Source organism: Meira miltonrushii, assembly GCF_003144205.1.
Source record: "Meira miltonrushii strain MCA 3882 unplaced genomic scaffold FA14scaffold_3, whole genome shotgun sequence".
In the NCBI taxonomy this organism is placed as follows: Eukaryota; Fungi; Basidiomycota; class Exobasidiomycetes; order Exobasidiales; family Brachybasidiaceae; genus Meira; species Meira miltonrushii.
Window position 1 is genome coordinate 706,383 of NW_020289945.1, and position 17,665 is coordinate 724,047.

At 43.9% G+C, this 17,665-nt stretch overlaps 10 protein-coding genes across 10 annotated transcripts; 5 read left to right on the forward strand and 5 right to left on the reverse strand.

The window, feature by feature from the left end:
• Nucleotides 1-507: 507 nt before the first annotated feature.
• Nucleotides 508-2,808, forward strand: FA14DRAFT_185198 (uncharacterized protein). Its single transcript, XM_025501440.1, has one exon. The coding sequence runs from the start codon at nucleotides 515-517 to the stop codon at nucleotides 2,672-2,674; it is 2,160 nt and encodes a 719-aa protein (XP_025353720.1). The 5' UTR covers nucleotides 508-514; the 3' UTR covers nucleotides 2,675-2,808.
• Nucleotides 2,809-3,109: 301 nt separating this feature from the next.
• On the forward strand, nucleotides 3,110-4,989 carry FA14DRAFT_161282 (uncharacterized protein). Its single transcript, XM_025499043.1, has one exon. The coding sequence runs from the start codon at nucleotides 3,196-3,198 to the stop codon at nucleotides 4,909-4,911; it is 1,716 nt and encodes a 571-aa protein (XP_025353721.1). The 5' UTR covers nucleotides 3,110-3,195; the 3' UTR covers nucleotides 4,912-4,989.
• A 61-nt stretch (nucleotides 4,990-5,050) lies between these two features.
• Nucleotides 5,051-5,941, reverse strand: FA14DRAFT_109952 (Pre-mRNA-splicing factor 38A; the record flags this gene model as incomplete). Its single annotated transcript, XM_025495900.1, has 1 exon — nucleotides 5,051-5,941. A coding segment is annotated over one exon (891 nt), but the record flags the coding sequence as incomplete, so codon positions are not given.
• Nucleotides 5,942-6,503: 562 nt separating this feature from the next.
• Nucleotides 6,504-6,899, forward strand: FA14DRAFT_125400 (uncharacterized protein; the record flags this gene model as incomplete). Its single annotated transcript, XM_025496703.1, has 1 exon — nucleotides 6,504-6,899. The coding sequence occupies one exon, from the start codon at nucleotides 6,504-6,506 to the stop codon at nucleotides 6,897-6,899; it is 396 nt and encodes a 131-aa protein (XP_025353723.1).
• Nucleotides 6,900-6,974: 75 nt separating this feature from the next.
• FA14DRAFT_173220 (uncharacterized protein) lies at nucleotides 6,975-7,777 on the reverse strand. The gene is made up of 3 exons (XM_025500460.1): nucleotides 7,576-7,777; nucleotides 7,225-7,505; nucleotides 6,975-7,155 (listed from the first exon to the last, which is right to left on the reverse strand). The coding sequence occupies exons 1-3, from the start codon at nucleotides 7,631-7,633 to the stop codon at nucleotides 7,039-7,041; spliced, it is 456 nt and encodes a 151-aa protein (XP_025353724.1). The 5' UTR covers nucleotides 7,634-7,777; the 3' UTR covers nucleotides 6,975-7,038.
• A 2,053-nt stretch (nucleotides 7,778-9,830) lies between these two features.
• On the forward strand, nucleotides 9,831-11,408 carry FA14DRAFT_156118 (uncharacterized protein; the record flags this gene model as incomplete). The annotated part of the gene is made up of 1 exon (XM_025497807.1): nucleotides 9,831-11,408. The coding sequence occupies one exon, from the start codon at nucleotides 9,831-9,833 to the stop codon at nucleotides 11,406-11,408; it is 1,578 nt and encodes a 525-aa protein (XP_025353725.1).
• Nucleotides 11,409-12,734: 1,326 nt separating this feature from the next.
• On the forward strand, nucleotides 12,735-13,850 carry FA14DRAFT_123683 (Pre-mRNA-splicing factor 3; the record flags this gene model as incomplete). The annotated part of the gene is made up of 1 exon (XM_025496592.1): nucleotides 12,735-13,850. The coding sequence occupies one exon, from the start codon at nucleotides 12,735-12,737 to the stop codon at nucleotides 13,848-13,850; it is 1,116 nt and encodes a 371-aa protein (XP_025353726.1).
• A 76-nt stretch (nucleotides 13,851-13,926) lies between these two features.
• On the reverse strand, nucleotides 13,927-14,781 carry FA14DRAFT_62128 (uncharacterized protein). The gene has a single exon (XM_025502578.1). It carries the CDS (start codon nucleotides 14,632-14,634, stop codon nucleotides 14,002-14,004), a length of 633 nt encoding a protein of 210 aa, XP_025353727.1. The 5' UTR covers nucleotides 14,635-14,781; the 3' UTR covers nucleotides 13,927-14,001.
• Nucleotides 14,782-14,845: 64 nt separating this feature from the next.
• On the reverse strand, nucleotides 14,846-15,825 carry FA14DRAFT_161284 (uncharacterized protein). Its single transcript, XM_025499044.1, has one exon. It carries the CDS (start codon nucleotides 15,570-15,572, stop codon nucleotides 14,928-14,930), a length of 645 nt encoding a protein of 214 aa, XP_025353728.1. The 5' UTR covers nucleotides 15,573-15,825; the 3' UTR covers nucleotides 14,846-14,927.
• Nucleotides 15,826-16,037: 212 nt separating this feature from the next.
• FA14DRAFT_123440 (acyl-CoA dehydrogenase NM domain-like protein) lies at nucleotides 16,038-17,455 on the reverse strand (the record flags this gene model as incomplete). The annotated part of the gene is made up of 4 exons (XM_025496571.1): nucleotides 16,038-16,098; nucleotides 16,161-16,861; nucleotides 16,921-17,276; nucleotides 17,341-17,455. 4 exons carry the CDS (start codon nucleotides 17,453-17,455, stop codon nucleotides 16,038-16,040), a joined length of 1,233 nt encoding a protein of 410 aa, XP_025353729.1.
• Nucleotides 17,456-17,665: the final 210 nt, after the last annotated feature.

Genomic DNA, 17,665 nt, shown 5'->3' on the forward strand with positions numbered 1-17,665 from the left:
ACAAAAGGGAATAAATTTTAACAGTGATGAAACGCATGACCACTTCATGTGTACTGTTTGGGCGCGATTAAACCCCCAAAAGACAGTTTGTGTGCGTGTCATTCCAAGCGAGGCTCAGTCAGTCAAACAATCTTTTGCGTATTGAATACGTGACAGCAGCGCATTTCAATTCTAACAAAACGCAAAAGACCGCAACGGGTATAGAGAATGATTGAAGAAAGTCATCATGTTTTGTCACCACCACCACCATCATCATCTTCCGTCATCCCTTCAAACTCATTAAGCACAACTATCACCTTTATTGAATCTATCGCAATCAATCAACGGCCCTCAATACACTCAAGATACGGCATTGTTGCATTATTCGCGTCAATCTATCCCGCAATCACGGAGACCGTCAATACCGTTACCTTGCCCCTCTACTCAGTTTTGATTCAACCCAGCCACAGTACTGGAACTCAAGCAAGTCGAACTTATTTATAGGACGTTCATCATGCAAACAAGACGGGCCGGGATGGAAAAGATGAAGGAGGAGAACGAGCAAAAGGAATGTGGCTTTGAGCACAGTCTTGAAAGTGCTGTAAAAGATGATGAGAACCTTGCAAAACCTTTACAAAGTTCACAAACACATCATGACTCAAACATCACTTCTCATCCTCATCCTGTTCCTCATGCCACTGCCGAAGAGATTGCGAACAATATCTTTTTGAGCTCAATGGCTGATGAAAACGAGAAAAAGATTCCCTCTCAACTCGTTGAAGGTCAGGCTACAAATCAGCCTTTGACTGCAAATCCTACACCTCCAACAGAGTCTAACTCTGAGAATGGCTGTACAAATACGGTCAACAACAATCCTTCCAACGTTGTCTCACCCAAATTGCAGGAAGAACAATTGAATGGTACTTATCCAACGCCATCACAAGGAAGTGAAAGGCAAACGATCGATCGAAAGTTCACACCTTTCTTCCCAACAGCTCCTGCAGCAATGACAAGCGAAGGTAGTGTTGATGGAGTATCAGTGGAAATGGGTTCGCCTGAGAATGGCGTTCGTATCGATCAACACAATGTTGAAAAAGGTGCTGCTAAAGCTGAGCATTCAATGACAACGCGAAGCAAAGATAATTCTATTCACCATTCTGAACAGCAAATGCAATATCCAACGCTTCCAATTTCAAACAATTCAAGCTTTGATCAATCTGCTCATCAAAATGATACCCAAAACCTTCATCCTCACAATGGATCGATGCAACAAGGTTTAAATGCACCTTATTGTCAAAGTGCCCCGCCAACGATCACTTCTTTTGAAGGTGCTCTCAACTCGCCAACGCATCCAACTGGTCCCATGTATCATAACAATTACTATAATCCGCCATATACCTCTACGTACGGTCAATCACAGCCGTACTATCAACAACAAAACCAACACAACTATGGACAAGCTCAAAGCTATGATCATACTTTTCAATCACATGCTGATCCACAAGGTCAAATGTCCCATTCCAATTCATCATCAATGATGCATAGTCAAAATGGCGGTCTTGAGCCACCTCCATTCTTTGGAAGCGCTGCAACGAGCGTGACGAGTTATGATTCTGAAGTCGGCAAATCGTATCACCAACAAGCTCATCACTATTATCACGGCTCTGTTCCAGTTCCAAGTGATGATCTGCGTCGTTCTGCCAGCTCTCAAAGATTGGGAACAAATGGCTATCAGCCTTACACTGTTCCAACTCAAGCTCATCGAGGAACTTCACATATGGGCCTGCCCGGTCAAATTGCTACATCTTCAATCTTCATGGCCAATACCAACAATATGCCTGATTTACGTTTAAATCCAGGTGCAATGCATGCAGGCGCATCTTACGGTCGTCTTCCGGATGGCAAGATCATTGAACTTTTTCCTGCAATGATGAGAACTGTTCAAGCATGCGAATATTGCAGAAGCAGAAAGGCAAAATGCACTGGTGGGTTACCATGCGACCGTTGTGCAAAGAAAAAGATCAAATGTGAGTATGCTCAATTGGACAAAAAGCGAAAGATCAAGACTACAACGAGCGAATATGATATGAGCAGTGGTGCAGCGCGTATGGCAGCAAACAAAACAATTGAACAAGCCCAAGCTCAACTTTCGGCAAAGATTGGCATCAATAATGACAGGCATGATGACGGCATGATGGGCCATCCTTCTTACTCTTCTGGAGGTAGAAGTGCAAGCGGTCGTAATATGCGAATGTCCAAAAGTACGCCAGGCTTGGATTCCGAATCGCAAAAAGCAAATTCACGCAGGATCATGAGCAGTGAAAATATGATCAGGCTTGCTGTAGATCCGATTATGGAAGAAGTGGATGAAAATATCAGTGCGCAAGTCATGTTCGCAAAGCCTAGGTTCACAGCGCCAATCCTTTCGAACCTTTCTCGTAATGCACACATTCCTGCACCAATGCAAAACCGAGAAGGTCACTCACCTGCGTCTGAATCTCAATCAGAGCTTGATTTGGGTCAACAAAGCTCAAATGTTGGACCGGTGATTCAAAGTGAGCTGGAAGCTGATCAAGAATTGCAAAATGAAGTTGCTCGAACAACGTATTCCAGCTTTCCCAACCTGAATGTCTTTCCTCCGCTAAACGATAGTGGTGAGGATGCTGTCAATCTTAACCGCAGCCTATACGGTTAAGCAAGCTTCTCTATGCCAATGCAATGCGCTTTTGTCAATTTACTTTATGATATGCTTCTTACCGATTCTCAACGACATGCTCAATCTATGATCCTGATGTTCTCGTTTCCCTTCCCGTTTTCTCAATTACCATCATACATTGTATAAAGTCATATATTGATCTTTTTAATCCTATACCATCAAACAATTGTAGATACCCACCCAAAGTCGCTCCTTACCTTCCTCAGAGAAAAAAAAAAAAACAATGAAATCGATCATACTCTTTTTTGTACCAGCATCAAGTGCAGTAAAGTGACGCTAATGCATGAGCTTTTGACCATGGAGACATGTCATCAAAAGCCAGGGATATGGTTCTATGCGGGCAGTCGCGCTGCGCTTAAAATGAAAGCAAAGATCGCGTAACTTAAAAGAGACTTGTTTTTTTGGAAGCCTATCCTCCACAATTAGACATGACTTCTTTACCTTCTTCCACCATACTATATATTGCACAATAAACTGGTATGCGGTAATGTCTGCTTATCATGGTAGCATTACGTCGAAGCTCTAGACAGCAAACAAATCCCAAAAGAGAGGTGTACAAAGATGAAGTAGAAGTGGATGGATCAGAAGAAGAAGGAGGGCGGGATGAAGATGATGAAGATGATGATGATCAAAGTGCAGGATTGAGCGACACAAGCGAGGATGAATGGGTTCCACCAACTAAGAAGCAACAGAAAACAGCTAATGGAAACGGAAAGAAACGAGCATTGGTCGACGAGTCGGATTCGGATAGCAGCGAAGGTGACATGCAGGATCTTGATGATGACGAGGAAATTGCAAGGCCGGCCAAAAAGACGACCTCAGGCGACAAAGAGAACAAGAAACGAAAAATCACTCTAAAACGTAATAGCACTAAACCCAATTTCCAGCTACATCAGCAACACAAATTACCTACTCCACCATCACAGACAATCGAAGCAGAAGCTATAGCTACAGCAGAGGATGAGTCAGAGGACGAAACCACTAGAGCAGAAGCGAAACGACTATGGGAAGAATTTCGCTCAAGGAGGAAGAACAAGGACGCATCCAAACCTTCAACAACATCAGTTCAGAATAAAGCACCTGGAGGGCTGGATAAATGGCTGGGTATCAAACCACCTGCTTGGCCATCCACATGTCCAGAAGCGATGATCAATGATCGAGATTCCCTTTTTGTCGGATTCGTTTATGCTTTTTCTGCACCTTCTCAAGCAGAGATTACGCATTGTTTATCACACCTATCAAAAGTTGTGCAACCTCAGCATATACCTACCGATCGACTGCCTCCTGCGATGCAGCATCTAGCACCCAATAGGAGAGGCGCAACGCATGACATGCATGCTTGGAGTTGTTTGGCTCTCAAAAGAGGTCGCGATGGGCTGGGCGGACCGGAAGATTTTGGTTTAGAAGAAGGACAAGAAGATGATGGCGAAAAGTATGGAGCAAAAGAAATTGCAAAAGCAATAAAAATGTATGGTGCAACGGACGTTTTGGTGATCGTGAGTAGATGGTACGGAGGTACGATGCTTGGTCCTGCACGTTTTAGACATATAGAAGAATGTGCAAAAGCGGCTTTGGCACGTCATATGGTGAATGAAGCAATGATTGACTTGCGTACGGAATTGGTGGAATTGGATGAGAAGATAAATGCAATTCGATCACAGCGCGATACAGTTTCATCACCCGCTGGTTCCTCTCAAACACCGGCTTCACAAAAGCAAAAGAACAATTACGACGATCTCACTGATCCAGAACGGGCACAGCGGCTCATTATGGCAAGGAAGAAACAAATCGAACTTTTGCAAAAATCAGCAAAGAAACAAAGTGTTGTTGGGTCTCAACAACCACCACCTTTGCAGCCCCATCTGCAAGAAGAACCAGAATCTGCAATCGATGAGATGAACGCTGCTGAAGAAGAGGCTGCTTTGGAAGTGATGCGGGAGATGGAAAGAGAAGAGGCATTGAAGCAACAGCCAGTTCCTAATGCAAGTGATATCACCTCAGCAACACAAGACAAGGAGGCTGGAACTGGTATTGAGGTGACAATCCCAGTCAAAACTGAAGAGGACGAGTCGAGCAAGGTGATCGTCAAAGAAGAGCCCTCTGACAACGGCTCTCTACAATTAAATGCCGCAAAAGCTGCCAACATCAGCCATGTCCCCGCTGTCAAGGAAGAAGTGGAAGATGATACAGATCTTGCAGGATGGGATGCTTTATAATTGCGATGTATGATAGTGTACAACAGATAATTTACAGTGTAATGTAGTAATGTACAGACTTGATATGGGAATGTCTTACTCAGCCTCGATCAGGACTTCGACTGACACTTCGACTTATGTAGCCGCCCGATTGACGATCCGGGCTACGACTGGGTGAGCGAGATTGATATCTATTCTTTTCGCTGCCGCTTCGACTAGGGCTACGGCTGACGAGTCTTTCTTGATCGCTTTCTTCCTGAGATCCGAATTCATCCGAACCTTCACTCTCACCACTCTCCTCTTTTGCTCGTGCTGTACTTTTGGCATTTTCGAGTATTCTTGCCCTTCTCTCTTCTTCCTCTTTGCGTGTCTGCCGAATCTTTAATGCTCTTTGTACTCTCTTTTGTTTTTCTTCCCGCTCTGCTCTAGCTGAATCATCACTGCTAGCATCGCTATCTTGATCGCCTCTCTGCAATGTGCTTGATAGCATCGCATCTTCTAGCTTGCTTATGCGTGGCACAAGACCTTCAACTTCTTCCAAAACATCCCTTCTTGTTAGTCGGGGTAAGATCAACTCACAAACCCGTTCTTCAATGAGTAATTGATCTACAAATTCATCCATATACGTTAGGGTGTACTGTCCGTTCATCTGCCTGAATCGTAGCTTACTGTAATCGTTCAAAAGTGGTTCCAAAGTTTCAAAGACGTCTAAAGGGGTAAACGTAAGTCGGACGTACATTGCAGCTACTGCACGAAGGTATTTGAACTGTTTATGTCGAAGGTACTCCAGTATGATCTGACGATCGGGTTGAATTTGTAGCAACTTACACACGAGACAAATGAATGGCGTTGGCTTTTGTAATCCATATGTGCCGCCAATATAAGTCAAATCGTTCAATGCTCGATCGACAAATGAAGCAGCATTCAAAGCGAAACAATGTTCTTTCCAATAAGGTGAGTCATAGATGCGAGACCTGATGACCTTTTCGATCAGGAATTGCGGATTGGTGCCATGAATCTGTTTGGCCGTACGGGCCGTTGAGTTGGCCATCCTGCATGGTTGATGGTTAAAGATATCAAAAAGGAACACACAAATCCTTATTGCAATCAAAAAACACGCTTTCCTTCGCGCTTAGGTAAGCAGCACCTTACTCCACTTTTGACGTTCTCGCGTTCTACATGAAGTACCCGACCCTACATTACCAGCTTCCCTCTGTCCATCATTAAATACCTTGTATTGATCAAAGATGTGGAATCTCACCGTTCCAGGAAGGGCAGTCGGTCTCATTCGACACAATGTACAACCATTCTCAAGCTCACAAACTGGATTAAGTTTCAGACTCAGTACTCGATCATACGTTCAACCTGCCCGTAATGCAACACAAAGACAACCAATTGCCATCACCGCACCTTCCCCATCTGCCTCTTTCGGTTCGGAGAAAGGTCAATCGGGTAGAATGCTTGCCTTGATTGGTGGTGTTGGAATTGGCTTGTTCGCCGTTAGTCAATCAACGCGCAAAATGATGTTAGATTGGGATCCGCTCAAAACGAACCAATCCAGCGGTCCCGATTCGGTTAGAGGTTATTCGATCCCCCAAGACGCAAATGATGCGATGCCATTCGGAGATGATGGAAAAAACCTACCAAAAAGTGATGTAAACGTTTACAATCTTGGTTTTGGTTCGGTTTGTGGTATTTGCGCTGGTATCTTTATCAAAAAAGGTTTAAAATTCGTTGCATTCTTGTTAGGTGGTGGTTTCATTCTTTTACAATACCTTAACACACAAAAGATCGTCAAAGTTGATTGGAAAGCTCTTGGAAGACGTTATGATTCAGCTGTCGATAGCGCAGCAGGTAAGGATGCCGTTCAGGTAGACAAACCTGCTTCCGGCTGGAGAGATTCTACCGCTGCTAGAATTTGGAACCGTTTCACTCACTTCCTCACTGCTGATTTCCCAAGCCGAGGAACATTCTTGGCTGGTCTTGTTTTGGGATTACGTTTGGGTTAAAATGTTTGCACTCTTTCTTTCTCTCTCTCTTCGCAGTATGTATGCAGTAATGAATATTATCAATGAAAACCAAACGGGTCAATTAGCGAAATCGTATAATGTACAATAAACGGTGACTGTAAAAAAGCGAGAATGAGGTCTATCGCAAACTCTCAAAAGTGACTGCCTTGCTGTCTAGTGGCATACCAGTTCTAGGATCGATGTTGTGCTTTGAGAATCTTTGTCGATTGAGCATTAGGCGGGCAGTATCAAAATCCTGTAAGGGAAACGATTAGTCAGTACTTAATTCTTCTCATCAAGCTGCTTCTTCCCTTTCTCTACTCACAACACCCTGCGTAGACATCAAACGTTCAATCTCTTGTGCACCTGCAGCTTCCAAACCTGTCCTTTGATCGCCATCGCGAATATTTGCTTCGATATCAAAAAGAGTTGAATGAAGACCTCCAAGACGAGCGCTTGACCAATCATACGTTGGTAAACGTGAATAGAGTGTTCGTGCAACACTGCTACCGCCACCGGGAGTGGAGGATGCTTGTAGAGAACTCATTCGGTTTTGAAAGCTTTCCTGTAACAGTTTAATCAAATTTGACTTTGTGTAGAAGATGACTGGAGAGACAGTACAGATAAGGTCAGAAAACCACCATCAGATCACCATTTCCAATTACTTATTACTCACCCAATCCTATCACCACAAGGATGAAAGACCAACCTGCAAAATGATGGTAATAAGCCATCTTTGCTCAAGAGAACATCAAGTACTTTTATGTGTCTTTATAGGAGCACGCTGCAAGAAAAACAGAGATGTTCCTCGGGTTAATTGGCCGTTTATTTTGAGATTTCCCCCTTTACTGGTACTATCAATAGATTATTCGCGAATATTTGTGTCAAGATCGTGGCGAATTGTTAGGAACTTGTGGATGATATTATTCATAGCAACATAAATGAGTTTTTTGTTCTTTTCGGCGTAGCGCTGTGCTGCGCTTAATTATTATTAGAGTTATGCACGCATACATCCACACACATGCATTTCTCCACCACTTTTCGTGCCTTGATTCGGGTCGTAAAAATGAGGCAAAGGGCAAGCGCACGCGTTTCTTACTTTTCGGTGCCTAAATGCGGTCAAGTCATTTCTTACCCGCTTTGTGCTGATGATGATGGATGATGGATAAAGAATGAGAATATGGCAATCAATACTATATCTTGTAGAAATACAAAATGCTCGATCTACAATGAGAATTGCACGATCTGTGCCCCCTATCTTATAGCATGATCAACATCCACTCAAGCAAAACCAAAAGGACCACTAAAGCAGCCAATAATCCGACAAGAATGTAGATTAAACTGTACTTGTTTCCATTTTGAGCTTTATTTTCCAATCTTTCTTGACTCCTCTCCCTTTGTGCTTGTCTCCTTTGTCTAAGTTCAGACATCCTTTTTTATGGGAAAGATGGTTATCTTAGGAGTGGGAAGCAAGTCCGGTTTCTAGCTCCTATGCCATCGGCACCCTGAGGTATAATGTTTATTTTAGGCCACTTTGGCCAATTCAGGATCGGATCAGTGCTCCTAGCTTATCCACCCTTATCCTTTCCTTCTTGTCAGCTTACTCCTAGGTGAGACTGTTTGACTGGGATCGGGACATGAAGAGGAGAGAGAATGTATTGAGTGAACGTTCCGATAATACACCTTCACCTTGCTTTCTCACAGCCACAATCGGCAGAAAAGCCACCTTTGCTCAATCGAATAGCAAAAAGGAGGTTCGTGGAGGCAATTAAACATTTCCCTTCCATTCCACAGACTTACCTTTTCGGATTGGACTAGCTGCAAGTCATAGAATTGATGGATCACACAAAAGAAGCAGGTATGTATGCTGTGTGCTGTGCTTCCCTTTAAAACTCTTCCGGACACAAACGCGTAAGCTTGATGAATAAATATCTAATCAACGCTCATGAGACATTCATTTATCCTTGTTTGTTAGCTGTGGCTTTCAATGATTAAGTAAGAGTCGTCTTTCGTCTTACGGCCTGGGCTAATCCACCAATTGACTCGATCTGAGTGGCAAGACGCGTATGCTGTTCGTCCCTTACGATCAAGTAGTACCCTTCGGAGTTAGCCAAGCAAGCAACGCAACACTCCCTCCCCTAGCGTGTTCTATCGTCTAGATCGGACAAAGGGGGCGGATCGTCTGTATGCTTTCAAATCAAGATCGCATACGCGACTGAGCGCCACTCAATACTCGTATGAGTTCAGTCGGTGGCGTATTGAAAAAAAAAAATACAAGGAAAATGTTGCCCGCTTGGCGTGTTTGTCATACAGTCACACCTCCGTGGGGCCAAGTAAAATGCGTGTTTCGATCTCCGTAGCAAGAATAACAAACACTGAGCTTACGCGCGCATATATTTTTATGCGTTGCCTGTACAGCCGTGCATGGAAGGGCAATTGAAAAATTTCCGTAAGAGCGGGAAAGATTAATCCATCATCCTTTATTGAACACCACCAATACGATTCAACGAAAGTTTTTGTTCAGATTAAGACCCACAATTCTGGGCTTCCGACAGAACTTATCGATTCAACATTTTCGATTAATCAATAGGACAGCACTCAGCTTCGAATAGCTGTGTCCTTTGATTTTTCACCCCATAGTCAATTGGACCTTCCGCAATAATCGGTTCGACTATATCACTCGATTGACGTGCTCATCCATTAGACGTGTGTCTGTTCTATCTACAAGCGCACGTCCATTCGACCAAATTCGAGTAGGATATATACGTCCAAAATCAGTCTCAACCAACTCCTTTAACGTATTTGCTGCGTAAGTATCGTCCCATAGGCTACGATCAGCGGCATATCCACGTTTCCCTGTTTTTCCCTCTCGACTTATTATCGATCACCATTACGAATCACACCCACCACCACCACTACCTTTGCTCAACAATGGCAAGCGATGTTCCATACCGCAAATTACGCGTATTGCTTGTCGATGACAATCGCATCAATCTCAGTGTGCTCAGCACATTGCTTAAACGTCGTTTCGGTCCCATGGTAGAGGGAACACCAGTCTCTGTCGATAGTGGCTTGAAAGCTATTCAATTGTTGCGCACGAATGTTTTCGATTGCATCATGATGGATATTCAAATGCCTTTCTTGAGCGGTTTGGATACATCTATCAGAATTCGCAACGGTGAAGATGGTGTATTGGAAGCCAATCGCAGTGTGCACATTGTCGCCGTCACTACAGCTGTTGGTGATGAACCAGAATTAGCTTATCGTCGTGCTGGCATGGACGGTATGATTGGTAAGCCAGTCCGTTTCCAAGACATGGAGCACTACATCTGCCCTTTGGCTCATGAAGCTTTCAATGCGGCAAACTCTGTTAACACGATCTCGATCAATGGCGATTCCATCATGCCACCACTGCCACCAACGATCTCAAGATCAGAAAGACTCTTCTACCTTCCTGCCAATGCCACAATTCGTGCACCTTGTCCAGATATTTGTCGGGGTGCTGACTTTGAAAAGATGTTGCGCGCTCAAACAAGAGCATCTTTGAGAAAGAGTGGTGCCATTGCTGTTGCAAGGACAGGCACTTGGAGTCCTTCATCTTCCCGTCGTCGTCAATTAGAGAAGACGGAGGACGATCATATTAGCGAAGAAGATATCATCAAAAGCTCGTCACAATCTACCATATCAACAGAGACAACTGAATCTGATCACGTTGGTGAACCACCGTCTTCTCCTCTTGGTGCGAGAGGTAGAGTTTTGGACCTGTCTCAAGTCAGACCAAAACATTCCAGAAACGCATCATTGACTATCAGCAAGCGTACATTGAGTCAACAAATTCAACGTGAGATGGACAATTTGGAGGGACAGAGCGATCTCAGCGATTCAGGTGCCGCGAAGGTCACTATTGAACGTCCACGCGCGCTTCATCGAACAAGCTCGCCAGCTTGGTTGGTCACTCAAGGTCTTAACCATGATGCAGGCGATCAATTTGTAACAAGTCCCACAAGTCCTTCATCCCCTTACCGACTGGCCACACGGCCAAATTGGCTTTTGTCGATGAAGGCTGGATCGCCATTGAATGCATCTCGCAACTCTAGCTCCAACAGCAATGGCAGCAGCACGTTGTCGACTTCAAAGGGTAGTAGCGATGGGGACGAATACGAAACGCCCTTGTTAACACCTGATGCGGATAACTGGTTCTTTCGTCGCGACTCACAAAGATCGAACGGCAGCGTGACCAGCGATACGTCTACAGATTTGCCTACGCCGGCCAATGAATTTCCAGTCTGGCCGGCACCATCATCATATGATGCAAAGGCCTTGAATCGTCTATCTAATGACAGTAGTAGCACGATTGATCCTTGTAGCGATGATAGCTATGTTGCTCCTAGTAACATGGCCATTGCTGCCACCAAGAAGGATATCACTTCTAGCTCCCAAGGATATGGATCGCACATCACGGCTACTGGCGTGCTGGCACACGATTTGCAAGACGCACATCTCAATTAACGACATAATTACGAAAACAATATACACGGGTTTTATGGCTTCCTATTTTCCATCATACAATCAAAATGATACCAGACTTATCGTGGGGTTCTTCTTGCCTGACGGTCTTTCTTCTTTTCGCAAACAATTTATTCGCTTCGTTTAGGCATCTTTACCGTGAACCCTGGACGGGCAAGCTTGGTCATCATACGTTATTCGCTGTACAGTATTACTTTTTAATCGGTTTTTTCTCCAAATGATAATTAGGCTTGGTTATCATTTGGCATATAATTTCTCCGTCATCGTCATTGGTCACATTATACACGGCATTCTACAGCAATTGTGACTTGAGACTGTTTTTTTTATCATCATATCCCCTTCTCCTCTTATGCTTTTTTTCTCTCAAATGCTAATCTGCTATTGCTCATACTCACCTATCAATTTACTGTGAATATTTGAATCAATACACATTCTTATGCGATTTTGACAAAAAACTGCGCACACATACACTTGACGTTATGACTGAGTGGAAAGATTGATTTTAAGCTGAGCTTACGCGTATTGCACGGCGTATAAAAAGTGTTGTTCGTATACTTTTGCATACCATCCACTAAAATTTGATTTGCGATGGGGTGGTGAGGTACGAAGATAAAATATTGGCAAAAGATGGCTCCAAAGAGATCTCATGATGAGGTAAATGGAGGAGGCAGACCGCCTGGTGGATCAAATACAAATGATGTACAAGCCCAAATTGCAGCTGCCAAAGCCAGATTTGCAGCTTTGATGGCAAATAACACGTCGTTAAATCAAGCTCGTCCTCCGACTCCTTCTGCTGGTGGTGCATCGAATGGACTCTCAGCACCCCGTCCTAGACCGCCACCAAATACAATCAATGCTAGCAGTCAGCAGCATGCTCCCACCAGCAATGTAACAAGTGTCGGCAGACCTGGTAGACCTACCGGATTCGATCCTGCGTCCATGCAAGCCCGAATTGATGAGGCTAGACGAAAGGCAGGGACATTGTCAGGGAATCGGACATCATCGAGACCGCCACCTCCAGTACGACATGAAGAAGCCAAACCAACTGGTCTTCACCCTTTGTTAATGAATGGAGGAGGAAGCAATGGCTTGAATGCAAGCAGCAGCAAAGGAAGACCTTTCCCTGGACCGTCTTCCATCGCAAAAGCAGCAGCGCCAACGGATGTGAACCCATACTTGACACCCGCCACAAACGAAGAGGAAGGAGAAGGAAGCATGCCTCGTGCTCGTGCAAAGAGGAGGGTGATGCAATTCAATGCGCCAGGCAGACATATTCGAGCAGCCGAAGAAGCACGTAGGGAAGCACAAATGGAAGAATTAAAGAGACGAATTGAAGAACAATCACGTAAAGCCGGCTTGGATGAATTGACGGCGGAAGAACGTGCACTTAGAAGACCTCAACCGCCAGGTGTAGAATGGTGGGATCAACAATTCTTACCCGGTCAAGATTCGTACGATGCTGTGCGATCACTTAGTGTGGAGAAAGGAAAAGGCAAAGATACTGGTTCTGTGTTGATAGAAGGAGAAGGCTCGCCTGTGGATATATACATACAACATCCCATCCCTATCCCAGCACCATCAGATAAGATCAAAATTGAGCCACGAGGCGTAATGCTGACGAAGAAGGAGATGAAAAAGATGAGGAGGATGCGTAGACGAGCTGAGCAGGAAGACAAGAGGGATCGAATTAAGATGGGCTTACAAGCACCTGATCCACCGAAGGTCAAATTGAGCAATTTGATGAGAGTGTTGACGTCAGAAGCAATCGCAGATCCGACCAAAGTGGAAGCAAGGGTACGAAGAGAAGTGGCAGCACGTAAAGAGCAACATGAACAAAATAATCTAGAGAGAAAGTTAACAGATGAAGAAAGAAAGGCGAAGCTGGAAGAACAAAAACAAAAAGATTTATCAAAAGGATTGTTTACGCTCGTGTTCAAAATCAAACATCTTGCTAGTCCTTCACATAAATTCAAAGTACGCAAAAATGCATTGCAACTGGGCTTGACGGGTATGACTTTGTTTGGCAAAGATTTTGCTCTGGTGTTTGTGGAAGGAGGTCAAAAGGCGATCAAATCGTACAGGCATTTGATGATGAACAGAATCGATTGGCAAGATCCTGGAAGACCGAAAGCATCGGATGGTATCGACAATTTGTCGGACATTGGTACGCCTGCAACGCAATCTTCGAACACACTCAGCATGAATGAGCAAGATGAATTGTTGAATAACATAAATTGGCCGGAAAACTTTTGTAGAATCTTATTCGAAGGTCCAATTCGGGAACGTAGATTTGAAAGTGGATTTCAAGCACGAAAATGTGAAACCGATTATGATGCTAAACAAGCTTTGGAATCCAAGAGAGCTTCTTATTGGGATTTGGCGAAACGAGACGAGAAGGCGAACGAAGATGAATATATATTGTAATTTTACTCAAAAGACTCGTTCACGATCAAATGACATTCATTATCGTGGAGATGCTGATAGGTTTCTCATTCTGCTAGAATCAGTTCAATTGTCTATGGCCTCAATCGATGAGTTTCGTTGTGTCAGAGGTGTCCCTGACTATGCAATGACCCTACTCTCCGGTCACAAATGACAGGACGTACTCTGTACTGTTGGATGAAGCTCTGATCGGTCTAGGGTAGCTGTTGCTGATCTTCGGAGCGACTGTCCAACTGTAAGCACCTTTATATACCTTTTCAGTAGTATTCTTTGCTCCAACGAATGCAATATCAGGTACTTGAGAGCCAATTTGATAAGCAAAGAATTGTCTCAATCGCAAATTGTCGTCTTCAATTGAACAGTTTTGAAAGCGAAAAAAATTAATTGCATCAGGCTCGATGTCTGTTGTAGATGCAGTAAGACACTTGTCTTGATGTTTCACAATGCCAAAGAATTCCACAGGTGCGCCCATACTTCCATGTGAATTTCTAGAAGATCCTTGCGTGTAACCATAACCGGGAAAAGTACAATCTTCAAATCTAACTCGCAAACTTTCATCGCCCTTTTCGTCATCTGTAACAACGAAGAAGAAGCCTTTGTACAGTGCGGTACCGTTATTACCGAGCTTGAGTAAGCCAGATCCCCCGAATCGTGAGCATGGATAGTCATCATTACGAGCTAAGATTGATCCGGTAAAAGGTGTAGCTTTCGCCACGATCAATAAAGTGACCAAGAGTAGAAAGTAGGTCAAAATGAAACTTTTCATAGTAGTAAAAAGGAAACGTGGTTGATGGTAGAGAACGAAAAGAATGAAGAGAAGCAGAGGTCAGCCATTTTCAGAGCGTTCTATGCTCGGACCATTTTGCGAAGTAATCTCGGAGCGACAAGAAGCGATTCTGTTCTGCTTTCACGTCTTTAAATCTCAAAGATTGTGTCAAGTCGACAGAACAATTGCCGAGTCAATGCACGTTGCTTATGGATCAAAGTGACAGGGATGCTCAAAAATGCTGCGTTATACTAGGCTACAAGGTTATGCGAAATGTGCTGATTGTTTTGTATCTAATCGGAGGAAGAGACAAGTTCAAGTTCATAATCATGTTTTTGATCAGAAGCTTGAATGACTCGTGGCCATGCAGGGCTAAATTTGGGACCTGCAGTCCATCCATAAGGACCTTTATACGGATTTTGCGTGTCATTCTTTGCTCCAACAAATCCAATATCAATACTTTCCGTTGCGGAGATTTGATAAGTGAAAAATTGTTTTAATCTGATTTCATCGTCTTCTGTTGAACAGGGGTTGTATCGGAACGCATTACCATCTGCCCCGATATCTGTGGTAGAAGCAGTCAAGCAATCTGATCCTCTTGTTACCCGACCAAAGTACTCAATCGGAGCACCCATACTTCCGCCTGAATTACGTGAAGATCCTTGTTGATAATTGTAACCATCAAAATCGCATTGTTCGAATTGGGTGATCAAATTTGTATTCCCTTGTTCGTTTCCCGTTGCAGAGAATGTTCCTTCGGCTAAGACTGTGCCGTTCATGTGTCCGTTTGCATCCTTCAATTTGAGTAACCCTGGTTCTCCAAATGCTGTACATGCATCATCTGAACGAGAGAAGACTAATTGAATGGTTGGAGCAGCAGCTGCTACGGAGAGGGTGGCGGCCAATAGGCTCAATGTTGCACCGCCAAAGTTCTTCATTGTGAGAGAGTAAGAGAAAGGGTGGAAGATACGTTGCTGAGGGTGAGGGATAAATGGAAGGATGGGGAGGAGGTCGTTGATTGATGAATGGGTTACCCTTGTTTATATACCTTGCCTTGTCAGACAGGAGACAAATTCAGGAACTGTCAATAAACACTCGACTATAGCTTGGGAACAATATTGAGCTATGTCAAACAAAGCTTCGGATCACCACAGCCACAGTACAAGATCGGATGACGGTCAAGAGTTTGTTTGTTTCATGTTTGCGGACTGTTTACTGCATTCATCCGTCTGGAAGTTTCATTCTTTCCACGCTAAACAAGGGAGACATACGGAGTTTATTTTGACACTTAGTGCGGCGTAAAACGCCCCGCCTCCCCGTCCGCACGCCTCCACCACAGACATGGAAGTCCGAGTACAAACAAAACTTTATGACATTGCTCAATGAAAAGATGATGATATCATTCAATAACTCTTGGGTAATTTCAATACGCTCGTTGATAGGTAATTCAACACCATTTCTCGTCTGATAAGAAGAGAGAAGTCAGTATCTCTATCCTTCAGCTCTATTAACTTTTTTCTACTCACGAAACAGGAGCCAATCTTGGCACGAAACTATCCCTCAAATATCTTTCAACATGATATTCTTTTGCATATCCCATTCCTCCCATACTCATCAATGCTGCTTCGCAAGCTTTGAAGCCTGCTTCACTTGCCACAAGTTTGGCTGAATTCGCTTGTGCTCCAATCTGTTCTGGCGTTCCTCCTCTTTCATCGTATAGCTTTGCAGCAGCATACGTTAAATGACGTGCAGCTTCTAGATTCGCCCAAGCCATTGCCAATGGATGTTGAACACCTTGATATTGACCAATAGCTCTGCCAAAGACAACCCTTTGACTTGCATAATCGACTGCTTGTCGTAAAGCAGCATAGCCTGTCCCTAATGATTCCGCCGCCAGTAGCACCCGTTCTGCATTCATTCCAAACAAGACTTTCTTGAATCCTTTTCCTTCTTCTCCAATCAAACAATCTTCCGAAACTTCAAATTCATCCAACCAAACTTCATTTGCATCAACTGCATTTCCTCCCATCTTATCAATCTTGTGCATCTCGATTCCTTTACGTAATGCACTACTTTCATCATCTTGCGTTTTGGGTGTCTTTGGTGCGGAATTGCGAAGAGGTGCGAAAAAGAGTGATAATCCTGCCGATCTTGAAGTGGACGTTGGCTCGCTGGTACGTGCTAGAATAACACCATGTGAAGCAACTTGAGCAGAGGATGTCCAGATCTGTAAAGTGGAAGAGGGTCAGTAATTGAACGAATTGTCGCAAGGTAAGCTTAACCCACCTTTTGCCCATTGATGATCCATTTGTTTCCCTCTTTACGTGCCGTAGTCTTGATCTTCAGCGTTTCTGATCCAACGTTCGGTTCAGTAATCATAAAACAACTTCTGATTCTACCATCGAGAATGCGAGGTAACCAATCATTCTTTTGTTCTTCCGAACCAAATTCTATCAAAGGCATGATCGGATACACATTGGCATGTATACTTTGTGCTCCTGAAACTCCTCCTCCAGATTCTGCAATCGTTTGTAACATCATTGCTGCTTCTGAAATCCCTAAGCCTGCACCGCCATATTGCGTTGGTAGCGTGATCCCGATCCATTGTCCTTCACTTAAAGCGTCGTACAGTTCGTGTGGATCTGTGATGAGTGCAAAATGTGATCAGCTTCAGCAAAGCTAAGTAAGTATTGACATTCTACTCACATCTGGATTCTTTATCACAATCACGCCAATAATCGTTTGAGAATTGAGAAGTGAGTTGGCGAATAGCTTCACGAACATCCAGCTGAGATTCAGATAATCCACTTTGAGATGCCATCAGAAAAGGTGCATCGAATGGCGTTCCAGCTCCTTTTGATGCTAATCGATTTGATGGAGTGGAGGAAATCCATCTTTTGTTCGGAAAAGCAGAGCTGGGTCTTAGGGCAGCTTTGCCATAAGAAGACACTTCTGTGCGATTCATATGACGAACACCAGACTGAAGGATGCCTCTTTGACATCTTTGTATGGCTGGAAACATGTTGAAATG

What these genes read in the sequence shown, in the direction of transcription:
- FA14DRAFT_185198 (XM_025501440.1), top strand. Translation starts at nt 515, where the DNA reads ATGGAAAAGATGAAGGAGGAGAACGAGCAAAAGGAATGTGGCTTTGAG.
- FA14DRAFT_161282 (XM_025499043.1), top strand. Translation starts at nt 3,196, where the DNA reads ATGGTAGCATTACGTCGAAGCTCTAGACAGCAAACAAATCCCAAAAGA.
- FA14DRAFT_173220 (XM_025500460.1), bottom strand. Translation starts at nt 7,633, where the DNA reads ATGGCTTATTACCATCATTTTGCAGGTTGGTCTTTCATCCTTGTGGTG. An exon ending in CCTTGTGGTGATAGGATTGG is followed by an intron (nt 7,506 to 7,575) that starts GTGAGTAATAAG and finishes CTGTCTCTCCAG; the next exon opens with TCATCTTCTACACAAAGTCA. An exon ending in TGATGTCTACGCAGGGTGTT is followed by an intron (nt 7,156 to 7,224) that starts GTGAGTAGAGAA and finishes TTTCCCTTACAG; the next exon opens with GATTTTGATACTGCCCGCCT.
- FA14DRAFT_62128 (XM_025502578.1), bottom strand. Translation starts at nt 14,634, where the DNA reads ATGAAAAGTTTCATTTTGACCTACTTTCTACTCTTGGTCACTTTATTG.
- FA14DRAFT_161284 (XM_025499044.1), bottom strand. Translation starts at nt 15,572, where the DNA reads ATGAAGAACTTTGGCGGTGCAACATTGAGCCTATTGGCCGCCACCCTC.